This window comes from Pyrus communis, chromosome 16 (assembly GCF_041283825.1).
Source record: "Pyrus communis isolate YQ-2024b chromosome 16, ASM4128382v1, whole genome shotgun sequence".
In the NCBI taxonomy this organism is placed as follows: domain Eukaryota; kingdom Viridiplantae; phylum Streptophyta; class Magnoliopsida; order Rosales; family Rosaceae; genus Pyrus; species Pyrus communis.
In genome coordinates, this window is record NC_142580.1 from 6132183 (window position 1) to 6144443 (window position 12261).

General features: G+C 40.9%; 2 protein-coding genes across 4 annotated transcripts; one reads left to right on the forward strand and one right to left on the reverse strand.

The window, feature by feature from the left end:
* On the forward strand, nucleotides 1-4781 carry LOC137731588 (ARM repeat superfamily protein). 2 transcript variants are annotated; one of them, XR_015957529.1, is made up of 15 exons: nucleotides 1-461; nucleotides 607-783; nucleotides 874-998; nucleotides 1083-1215; nucleotides 1453-1602; nucleotides 1684-1737; nucleotides 2050-2145; nucleotides 2218-2277; nucleotides 2407-2481; nucleotides 2562-2615; nucleotides 2819-2920; nucleotides 3027-3699; nucleotides 3803-3937; nucleotides 4175-4282; nucleotides 4437-4781. XR_015957529.1 is itself a non-coding variant. In XM_068470743.2 (15 exons), exons 1-15 carry the CDS (start codon nucleotides 48-50, stop codon nucleotides 4584-4586), a joined length of 2460 nt encoding a protein of 819 aa, XP_068326844.2. In that variant the 5' UTR covers nucleotides 1-47; the 3' UTR covers nucleotides 4587-4781. The 2 variants fall into 2 exon arrangements, 1 of the variants encoding a protein (XP_068326844.2); XM_068470743.2 differs by having other exon boundaries at nucleotides 3027-3653.
* A 247-nt stretch (nucleotides 4782-5028) lies between these two features.
* LOC137732349 (oxysterol-binding protein-related protein 1D) lies at nucleotides 5029-9701 on the reverse strand. Of its 2 annotated transcripts, none has more exons than XM_068471659.2 (9): nucleotides 8716-9701; nucleotides 7934-8290; nucleotides 7703-7787; nucleotides 7323-7490; nucleotides 6914-7245; nucleotides 6673-6828; nucleotides 6167-6475; nucleotides 5724-6068; nucleotides 5029-5417 (listed from the first exon to the last, which is right to left on the reverse strand). In XM_068471659.2, the coding sequence occupies exons 1-9, from the start codon at nucleotides 9241-9243 to the stop codon at nucleotides 5244-5246; spliced, it is 2454 nt and encodes an 817-aa protein (XP_068327760.1). In that variant the 5' UTR covers nucleotides 9244-9701; the 3' UTR covers nucleotides 5029-5243. The 2 variants fall into 2 exon arrangements, with proteins under 2 accessions (XP_068327760.1, XP_068327759.1); XM_068471658.2 differs by having other exon boundaries at nucleotides 5724-6083; nucleotides 8716-9694.
* Nucleotides 9702-12261: the final 2560 nt, after the last annotated feature.

The window sequence follows — 12261 nt, forward strand, 5'->3', positions numbered from 1 at the left end:
GGTTTTATCAATCTTGCCGTCTTCTCCTTAACACTAAACCCCCTAAAATGAATCCTCGCCGCGCCAGCATTGGAATGTCGCCGGAGGCACTCTTGGCGTCGGGTCGGGGCTCCGAGAAGATGAGCTTGCCCGCGCTTCAGTCGAAGATGAAGTGCGACCCGGAAGGGTACTTGCAGGAGCTCCAGCTGGTGTATAACCAGTTCAAATCGGCCGTGGATCTCTTCGAAAAACAATTAGAGATGGGGTTCACGTCCGTCAGCGGCGTCGGCAACGACCCGGCCGTCGCGAAGGACCTTGGCGACCGGGCGATGTTCTTGGCTCACGTCACCCCCTTTTACCCGACCCAGATGGCCTATTTCCCCGTCGAGCTCTCCCAGTTTCTCTGCTCCACCGCCCGAAAACTCCCCTCGGGGCTCCGGCTGCATGTCACCCAAGCTCTCATTCTTCTCATGAATCGAAAGGTGCGTGTACTGCACGTGTGCTTGTGTGAATTTTGTTTGAAAGATTGGGAATTTAGTGTTGAGATGTGTTTGGTTGCTGAGAAAGTGTGAGAAATAGTAAAATTGACTTGCTTAATTTCGATATTCGTGCTTGGATGTGTTGTAGATGGTTGATTTGGGAGACACTATAGCTATGTTCATGGAGCTGCAGACGTATGGGGATAAGCCTTTGAGAAAGCTGGCATTTTCTCATGTGGTTCATAGCATAAAGCGAATGAATCAGAAGCATAAGAACGAAGCGAAGAATCGGGCACTTCAAAATGTTGTTTTTGAGATGCTACGGGTTTGTTATGCTATCGCTTTCTTGTCGAAATTTCAGGGCTTTTTGTTAGTTTAGTGCTTGAATTTATATTTGTTTTCTTTGTTTCGATAGCAAGAGGATGAAACAAAAGCAAAGAGAGCGCTTATCACGCTACGAGAGCTTCACCAGAGAAAGCAGTGGTTTGATGAAAGAACAGCAAATGCGATTTGTACTGCGTGCTTTCATCCATCTTCAAGGTTTGCATTCTCTTTTTTGGTGGTTTCTGTGTTGCGTTCTAATGTTGGGTTTAAAAGCTTACAATTTATGTTCAAATGCATCAGGATAATGATTGCTTGCCTCTCATTTCTGCTTGATTACGAGAAGTTTGAAGACGATGATAGTGATGCATCAAGTAGTGAAGATGAAGGTCCTCACACATCTCAAGTAGTCCTTAATAGAGAGTCTATTTATAAGGTCAGTCTTGAACTATTACTTGAAAGTTTTCAAAACCAATTTATTTAACCCAGATTTTGTATCATGATATGTTACGCATAATGAATTTTGTGTGGTTATCACATCCTTTTATGTAACGTGGATTGAATTGCACTGTTTGATGCATTTGATTGCATTTGCATTTATAGTTTATGATTTTTTATGAGAGTTTTTGTCAGCACAATCAACAATATTTCTTATTTCTTCATTGCCTTTTAGGCACACCATCAAGGTACAATTGCTAGCAAGAAGAAAAAGAAAGCAAAACTGCAGCGTGCCATGCGTAGTATGAAGAAACAGCAGCGCCTATCATCAGAAAAAACTAATTCAAATTATCATACGCCACTTAACCATTTGCAAGATCCGCAGGTTTGTCTGATCTTATCATCTAGTTAGTGTTTTTATTGTTTCTGTTGATCAAGGAGATTTGACAGATCATTCTTCCTGCAGGGATTTGCTGAGAAACTATTCTCCCGCATTCAAACCTGCAATGAACGATTTGAGGTAAGTGGTCGCAATTGTAGAATTAACAAAGTACAAAATACACATATGCTTGTCTTATGGAGAAAATTGTGTATTGCCCGTGCAAAGTTGGAATACGATCATAGTGAATGAATATTCCTAAGTTAGCTGTGTTTGATCTTTCTATTCGGTTGAGTGCACAGGTTCAACTACATCATAACATGGCATAGAGCAAAACACCAAATTCTTGTCATGCTTTGTTTATATCCCATAGGTTTCCATTGTTTATGAACTAATGGTGGAAGTTGCTTTGGTCATTTGTTTTGATTATATATCACCCTTTGTTAACTGAAGGTCAAGATGATGATGTTGAAAGTAATTGCTCGCACGATTGGGCTTCACCGCTTGATTTTGTTGAACTTTTATCCTTTCCTTCAGAAATATATTCAGGTACATAATCTGACCTATCCACTCAATGTATATTCTCTTGAGAGTTGAGTTGTGACTGTCTTGGTATCACAGCCTCACCAACGCGATGTCACAAGTTTACTTGCTGCAGCAGTTCAGGCTTGCCATGATATGGTCAGTTGGCTTTTCTTTCCCTGTCCTTCCCTAACTTTTTACATTCTTAAAGTCCTAGTAACAATTGCTCAAATTACATATGATGAATGAACCTTTCCAGTTAAATTTGATTTACTTTATAATGAGCAGGTTCCTCCTGATGCGGTTCAACCACTGTTCAAACAACTAGTGAATCAATTTGTACATGATCGCTCACGTCCAGAGGTGTTACTTCATAGATGATTTGTTTTAGTATATTCTTTATAATTGGCTTGACTATGTCTCTGATCACTTGCTTTCTCCAGGCCATAGCTGTTGGACTGAATGTAACAAGGGAGTTATGTTTACGGATTCCATTGGTAACAACCTAATTATATCATTTGGTTTTGGGCCGTACATTTCAAGTTGTCCAGTACTCATCTTTAAATGCGTTGAAGTTAATTAATCGTAGCTCTATATTTTTTTCTTTTTTCTTTTTCTTTTTTCTTGCCATTTGTATTCTGATATAACACAAGAATGTTTTGCTAGGCTTCCATAATTAATTTTTGTTACGTGGATGCAGTTGATGACCGAAGAGTTGCTGCAAGATCTTGCATTATATAAGAAATCACATGAGAAAGCAGTTTCAATAGCAGCGCGCTCACTTATCAGTTTATTCAGAGAGGTCTCTCTCTCTCTCTCTCTCTTATGCATGGACTTGCAATTGCTAGTGCATGCATTTCCATGAACCATGATTGTTGCTGAAGACTGACTATTTAGTGTACATACAGATTTGCCCATCACTGTTGATTAAGAAGGACCGTGGACGCCCCACTAACCCCAAGGCAAAACCAAAAGCTTATGGAGAAGTCAGTGTACTCAGCAATGTTCCTGGTGTTGAACTGCTAGAAGAAGATGACGGCAATGAGGACAGTGATGATGCTGATGAACATTCATTCAGCGGCACTGATGATGATAAAGATGATGATCTTGATCGCGATGAGATGGTTGCTTCCAGTGATGATGATGACGACCAGATGGACAACAGCGACAGTGGAAGCGAAGATGATGGAATAGAAGAGGATGCCATGGTAGCTGAAGATGAAGATGGTGATGATAGTATAGATGATAATGACAGTGATGTCAATGGGAGTGAGGATGACGATGAGGATGAGGAAGAAGAAGAGAATGAGGAGGAAGAATCCGACAACGATGATGCTAAAGGTAGTGGAAATGGAGTAAAAGACAACAAAGCAAAAAAGAGGAAGTTTGCCGATTTTGATAAACAACTTAATCATGTTGAATCAAGTCTTCGGGCTTTGAAGAGATTGGCCAAAGAGAACATGGAGCCTGCTTCACTGGACTCAGCTGATGGTTTTCTTTCTAACGAGGACTTCCAGAGGATTAAGGAGTTAAAGGTTTGTTTTTCTTTGTTCCCAGTTGATGCCAGAGGTGAAGCATTCTGTAAGCCCGTAACCTTGGCCATGAACAACAATTTTAATGTATTTGAGCCGTCTTTGTAGATGTCATAAAAACTTGCTCATTGTTTGATGCTTCTTTTTGTTAGGCAAAGAAGGAAGCCCAAATTGCTTTGACACGGCAGGGATTATTGAAGAAGGGCGCAGACGCCAAGTCACCCGCATTCAAGATTCCCAGCTCATCTGAACTGAGCAGTAAGCGAGTAGATCCTGCAAAGCTTGAAGTAAGTTTAAATTATTTTACTTGTTATGACTCAGTATGCTGCTTTTGAGACATTCCTGGGAGAAAAAAAACTTAGAAACGTTGGAATGTTGTTAACTCCCATACCTATTGCTTCAAGATCCCTTTAGCCGTTCTACTGTCCTTGGTGTCTTATAAATCCAAGGGGAAAGGAGACATATAAAGCTTTTAAAACGTATTGTGCCTTCTTTATTACTCAATTTGGGCATGCACCGTGTAGGTCCACGTAAAGAAAAGGATGAGCAAGGAGGAGAGATTGGCATTAGTGAGAGCAGGGCGGGAGGAGAGAGGGAAGTACCAGGCTCGAGCCGCCATAAAACAGAAGAAGGTATGTCCTTGGGATTCCATTAGTTGCCAGATGACAACTAATGGTTTTAGCACTCAGTTCACTTTTCAAAGGAGAAGTGAATAAATTGAGCTCCAATAGGGTTCTGACCGAGCTTGATCTTTGTTTTGACACTTGTATTCGTGAATGACAACAGACGGGAGGTATGAGCAACAAGCAGAAGGAACACAAAAAGCAAATGCCTATGGCTGCAAAGAGGGCAAAGGTTGCTAAATCTCGCGTGGATAAAAGGAAGCAGCAGCAGCGATCTGGCAAACAATTCCGAGGGAAGAAGGCTTGGAAATGAGGAGCGTTATCAAATTTTCTTCCCGTTTTCCCGTTGTGTTTTTTACCTGAATGAAGAGAGTCCATGGGGATGCCATTTTTGTAGTTGGCAACGTATGCTTACTCGTAACAATGTTTAATGACGTGTTACCAGAATGTGTTTGACCATAAATATTTCGTAATATTTAAAGATTTTGGCACTTGGCAGCGGTTTAAACACACAATCTTATGTGTAAGAGTAAACGCCCTGAACCACGTAACATCCGATGTGATAGCGATGTTCCAAACCGATTTATGAACATTCCAAACCGAAGTTAAATTCCGCCATTCGTGCGTTTCAGTCTCCTTTTGACAAAAGATGATCGTTACCAAATCCACAACGTGACAAGTGTATATTGAACGGGTGGTTTACTTTTTGACGGTGCATCGCTATTTTTTCAGCATTTTCTTAAGTGGGGCAGCAGTTTAAGTTAAAGGCGAAGGTAACACCATTTAAATTAACCAGAACCTGGGCATGAGCAGCTCCATGGGCGACGTAATGTCCCAAACGAAAACTATCATTACACCACCAAGGAATTTTTTTCTATAACGCAGCCTACACTAAACTCGGATTCAGGGCATGGGGAAGAAACGAAAGACCGGCGTCATCTAATACAACAAAGGTCGGCCAAGAGATGCCTTACTCTTCACCAGAACACGAAGGCAAATCACTACTCTGGCCAAAAATATCGGGAATTCCGTCCCAGTTCTTCTTCTCCCTAGTTTCCCAATACCCTCCCACATAACTATAACAACCATCCTCGTCCTTCCGAAACCATCTTGGCTGCCACCCTCTCTCTTGCAACTTCCTTGCCTGCACAAAATTATCAACTGTTGCTAAATACAATTTAAGAATAGAAGAATAGTTTACGAATAAAGTACACTGCATACAGGAGTCCATCAATTCCCAGAAAACACCTGGGAAATGGCATTACATTCGGTTTCAAGCTGAGTCCTGAATTTCAAACTCTCAAGATTATAGGCCAGATATGAGATTGAAGTCATTTTCAATTAAATTCAAACGGCATTAGGCTCGCAATTAGATACAAGAATGCATGAAACGAGGAGGATCTATGGGTGAATAACGGATCAAAAGAGAAAGAGGATGTAAAGGGGGTACCTGTCTTTGTAGCTGTTCAAGTCTTAGTTTCTCTGCATTTGCCAATTCATAATCGCCATTCTCCAAATGTCTTTGATCTGGCCTTAGCCTTGAGTCCGTAGGCGGTAACCTCTCCAATAGGCCAGGTGTCAGTTCATTAAGGGATATTGCAAATGGAGAGAGATTGTATCTTGTCTTGGTAACATAGTCATCTCTTTCCCAGAGAAGCACAGCTTCTGTCATAGGATCATAACCCCTTGGTTTTGTAGTTGGATCTCCCAGCATGTAGTACATTGCCTCATCCCACTTACCCATCAACATTGCTACTTTCTCTCCAGTTCTATTGTCTTGAACAAATCCATGAACCTGAAATTCCAATGGCTAAACCTGAGTGTAACATAAACATGAAAATTGGGCCGCCCATGTAAAATATTGTTCTGGGGAGAATTTAGACTTTAACTAACCTGATGTGGATTTCGGTCTATAATAGACTGCTCCTTGAACTTTAGCTTGCAGGAATAATTGCCGCTGCCCCTGATGCGCATGGTGCCATAGTGGTCACAATAAATTTTTCCTAGTATGATATTGTATATAGAGGTAGTGACCTTGCTCCACTGAAACATCTCCCCATCCTCAAACTGCAAGGCTAGGGTACCCACAGGATCAAGCTGAATAGAACGCCCCCAAAACTTGCCTTTGAGATTGGAGTCCGCCCAGAATTTCCAACCTCTTCCTTCACAGTGACAAGCAACAACCATTGGGTGGTGACTCACCTGAGTGCAAGCTCGTCCATGTTAGACATCAATCAATGGTTCATAAACATTTGACAATTATCTGTGATGCTTCAAACTCAATGAGTCCGAACAACATGAAGCAACAAAGAGGCTACTTTTATCTTTTACCGTTTTTCATACTTAATGGACAGAAATGCATATAAAAGGGTGCTAATAGACATGTCAACGTGCATTACCTTTTCAGAGAAAAAACGAAGTCCTTTATCTGGATAGTCAGCCTCATAGGTCTCCCCAAGGAGAGGATTAAAGGGTTTGCAATGCCGACCTTCTGTTGATGCATAGCCAGATACAGCAAATGCTGCAACGTTTAGAATTCTCATTAAATCATTTCCCTGCACCACAGGAAGTCCAAATTAATTCATGTTCCAAAGTTCAGACAATTAGTGATGCATAGAAGGGGACAGCTGAGGACCTTACCTGCTTTCCCCATTCCGATGCTCGATCAACCAAGTTTGAATATTCCAGATCTTCAAAGCACTTTTGCAACGATGAGAGTGGTTCATTAAAATAAACAGGAAGACAAACTCCAGACAAGTCCTTCCCAATATTATCCTTGATAATCGACCACAAGCTAATAGGCTTCTCTTTCTCCTTGGGTTCTGGCAAATTATCCCTCCTTCTCACATATGGATATTTAATTGTTGTGATCTCAACTCCATGCAATCGATCGGAAAAGAAAGAATCTCTTTCAAATATAGAACCATTTCCCAAACCTTCCTTGCTCCGGTGGGAAGCACTTCTTAGAGTATCTGAATACAAAATAACTCTCATCAAATTATGTTTCTTTGATTAATCAGAAAAGAAAGAATCTCTATGGTATACACACCATTCCCCAAGCCTTCCCTACTTCGATAGGAAGCACTTCTTAGAGCTTCTGAAGACAAAATGTCATGTGTATCAAAATATGTTCCTTCATCTTCATCTGTTTCAATTTGGCTTTCATTATCTGCATCAGAATCACTTGCACTGCCCTCAGATAAGACAGAATAGAAATCTGTGTCATGAGCAAAACCATAAAACAATCAAAACTAAGGGTCAAAATTAAATTGTCATCGATAATATAATCAGAAACTGTGTATACGGCGGGAAACCTTTAGAGTAGCACCGAAACTAAAAGAAATATTAAATCATCATTATACATCTCATAATTTAAAACATTGACTTCAACAAAATACTAAGGTTATGGAAATGCCAAAGATGACTGACCACTAAATCTCCTATCCCCCTGTCCATATGACTCACGCTCCTTTGTTTCATCCACTACTGTAGTTTCCAGCTCCATTTTCTCCGTCTGCAAAAGGAAATTTAGATAGGATATTACTTTCCGACTAGCAAGATTTACACCACCCCCCATATTGTAGCAAATTTATTAAGCAGAAACTTAGTAATTATATGTAAGGAAATCTGGTATAAAGCAGTACAGGATGGAAGAAATACCTCCAATTGTCTCAATGATTCTAACAGCATCACGTGTTTACTCCGAAGAGCCTTCAACTGATTCTGAAGCTCTGACACTTCTAAGAGCATTATTGACTCGCAGTCTTTGATCACCGGCTCACCAATGCCCTCCTGTGCTAATCTTAGTCTTAGTTTCTCTGTCGAGACAACTATATCTTTCGAAAGTACTAAATCATTGCTTGTAAAGACTCGAGGAAACAGATCTTTAGCACTGAGCAGTGCCTCAACCCATGTAGCTCGGTCCTCTCTTGATACACACCGCAAGTGAAGAGTTTTAGTTCCTGTGAATATGGAAAGCCGTTTATCATCTGATTTGCTGGCACGAATTGAAGAGACCTGTAAACCAGACCACTTCAAATTCAGTAACCAAAAACCATCAACTCAAAAGCACAGATATGCGCAATCGAGCATACATGTTATGCATCATCAGACAAAACACAAGCATTCCTCTCAACGGATTCGAGTTTTTGTTGGGTCCATCAAGATTGAGGAAAACTTTTGGTGGGTATCAATCAATATTTTCTAAAAATTCCATGAAAAGTGTAAGAATATTAAACATTTTCTGTAGCTTTCGACACCCACCGCTTACATTGCAGCAAACGAGTGCACAGACCCTACAAAACGACGCAGAAAATCCCAACTAATAAACGCAATGGATACAGACTTCTTCATTTGCTAAATATAGCATCACCACCAAAAATAGCATTACCTCTATAACACAAACAATGGCTTCACATTCTGTGATAAGCAAAAGCTCATACCTTCAAATGCACTTCTCCGAAAGGCTTCCACGGCCTCGCCGCCACCGCACCGCCAAGCCGATTACTTCCCCAATTCGCCTTCTTCATATACCTCAGCGAGTCCTCTCCGATCACCCTCAACCCCTTCTCTCTCACCTGGCTCATCAAAATCTTGTCCGGTCCATGAACCTTATAGTACGAAAGCACGCCGTCTTCGAGCACAAACCACCGCGACCGCCACCCCTTCCCGTAGTTCACCCATTTATACAGAATCCCAGCCACGCTGCCGCTCACGCCTCCGCCAAACATCTTCGAATCCCTTGCTTCACTGATCGTATCTTCAACCTCATGCCCCGCCGCGACGGAAGCCCTGTCCGTTTCAGTACCGGCCGACGAGACCTGAGCCGAGTAGCTCGGCCTCGAACCATAGCTAACGTTCCGGATCGGAGCCTCCGGGCTTATCTGGCACTCACCCAACTGCTTCGCCGCCACCGGGGTGCCCCGGTCCCGATCGACCGAAACCGGCGCAATGCAGCACAGCGGGTTCATCTTCAACCCCAATCAGACCATCCAATCAGACAAAAAGCGAATCCGATCGTTGAAATCCGAATCCCTTCCAGCGCCGATCAAACGGCTCCGATTTATACAAATGCAGGACCCGATCCGAAGCCAAAACGAACCTTTCGAAAATGACTTAAAGACTCGGAGCTTCTGGTTCTAGAGAGAGAAAGATGAGAGAGACAGAGACACACTCATGAAGAGCTCTGCGCAGACAGATCCATCAAAACACTTCTCCTGCTGCCGCTGCTGCTCCGTAATTACATATTTCATGCGAGGGTAGGTTAAATCTTTAATTTATTTTAATTAAGAGGTAAAAAATGGGATTATAAATTAAAATTTGGGTGTTTTAAATAATTAATGGCGCAATTAAGGTAAATGCAGGGGGTTTGGTTTTTGGGTGGAGGCTGAAAGGGGACATCTAACGTGCGCGTTTGTGCGCAGGTGGTGGTGATTGGTTTTGTCCGGTGGGAAATATGAATCTCCCCTGTGAAATTACGACGGTACCCTTGTGGTTTGGCGTGTGTAGTGATTGGATGGGGATGTTTTGGATAATTCCTAGGATTTTGAAAGCGACGAGTGAACCGACGGACCGGGGTGTCCCTGGAGGGAAGGGGAGAAGATAAGGTGCGCGGGAGAATATCGTGGACGGTGGAGCTTCGAGGCATTCGGCCAATCGATGTGCTTACCGCGAGTGCGTGTTGTTGACTTGAGATCAACATGTTCAAATTAGGGTTGACTTGGGATCAATATGATTAGCTGTTGCATAAATCATTTTTAAGTGCAGATTAAGAGACAAGTGAGATGAATTATGTGTTCTCATTGTGTTTAGGTTTAACGTTAAGAGTATCTTCAAATGAGACATCGAATTTTAAAAATTAAAATAATATTTAATGGATTATATGGTAATTTGATATTTTGTGCAATTTTTTGATGCACCTAATGACATTTCGTAATTTTTTTTTCTTTTTATGGGATCTAATTATTAAAACAACCAATCAAATACTTGGAACGCACATCAAAATTTATGATATATTGCATCACATCTATTAAAAAGTCATTAAATGAATTTGATAGCAAAAAACATTGCCTTCAATTGACTCAATGCCACATAATAAACTAAATGCTCAGTTGGAAAAAGTTTGCTATCATATTTTCACTGTTATATGTGTGACAGTTTTGACATCTCTTTAAAAGATGATTTAATACATTGTTTTGGAAATGGGCCAACTTTCGGCTACGTGATTGGATTCTTGGGCCTCTGAGGCCCATTTTTTGAGGGTTTAGGGTGGGCTATGGCTAGTGGGACCAAGGCCTTTACAAAATGTTATAGGTCCGACGGGCCCAGCCAACTTTAGCTCTCTGCCTTTACTTTCGAGCGTTATACATAAAATTATCTTCACTTGACAGTGAAAGCCACAATACGTGACTACGCGTATATGAAAAAGATTTAATGAAAATATAACTTTACTCCTTCAAATTTAATTTTTTCTAACTTAAATTTTCACATTCCGGTCCGGACCTCTACCACATTCCAGGCTCGACTCCACCGTATCACGATATTATCCGCTTTAGGTCCCGACTACGCCCTCACGGTTTTTTTTTCTGGGAACTCACACGAGAACTTCTCAGTAGATCACCCATCTTAGGATTGCTCTCGTGCGAACTCGCTTAACTTCATAATTTCGATGGAACCGGAAGCCAGTGAGCTCCCAAAAGGCCTCGTTCTGGATGGAGGTGGGCATGTACATATAAGGCTTAGAGGATCCACTCCCTTAGGCGATGTGGGATGTTACAATCCACCCCCTTAGGAGCCCAACGTCCTTGTCAGCACACTTCCGCCCAGGGATTGGCTATGATACAAAATTGTCACATCCCGAGCCAGGCCCCCACCACATCCCGGGCTCGACTCCACCGTAGCACAATATTGTCTGCTTTGGGCGCCAACCACACCCCCATGGTTTTGTTTCTAAGAACTCACATGAGAACTTCCCAGTGGGTCACCCATCCTGGGATTGCTCTCGTGCGAACTCGCTTAACTTCAAAATTCCAATGGAACCCGAAGTCAGTGAGCTCCCAAAAGACCTCGTGCTATACGGAGGTGGGCATGTATATATAAGGCTTAAAGGATTCACTCTCCTAGACGATGTGAGATGTTACATAAATTCTATATAACTCTTTTTCCTAAATAAAATAGTAATTAAGCTTCATCTGAGCAAATTCTTTAATAAAGTTTGACTTCACATCTTTCGTATTTTTTAAAGGAGGCATATTGTCTTCCCTCCCGTTTGGGTGCCCTTCCCCTTCCTATCCCCTTCTATTTTGTGTGGTCACGGTTAAGTCAGGTCAACATTTTATATTGATTTTTTTATAAAGATAATTAGACAAAAAACAATAGGAATATAAAATGTTGATGTGGTTTAACCGTGACCGCACAAATAGAAGAAGATGAAAATGGCACCCAGCAGACAATCTGCCTCCTTTTTAAAATATCTATAATACATCGAATTACTTTTTTGTTGTCTACAATTTTTTAATGACAAAAAAGTTTTAAACTATGCGAACGGAAATGGGGTTAAATGCTTTTAGCCCAAAAAACTTTTTTTTTGTCAACAAAAAAAATTCATGCAAAATAATTTACTTATAAAATATAAAAATATTATTTGATTAAAATATTAAATTAAGAATAAGTAAATGTATTTACACACACCTTGATATAATAACAATAAAAAAATGTCCAATATATATGTAAGGAAACTTTAAAAGAAGGGATATCCATTTTTGTAAAATAATAGGAATTAATTGTGGGGCTTACACCACATTGAACTTTAACGACCTGAATCGTCTATTTTTCAAGTTGCACCTGATAGATCATATTTACAAGGGAAGTGTTATTGACACTCCAAAAATCTCATTCTACACTCCTCACAAATGTATTTTTCTTTCCCAATATAGAAAGTTTAGATTGTAGAATGAGATTTTTGGAGTGCTAATAACAATTCCCCTTTA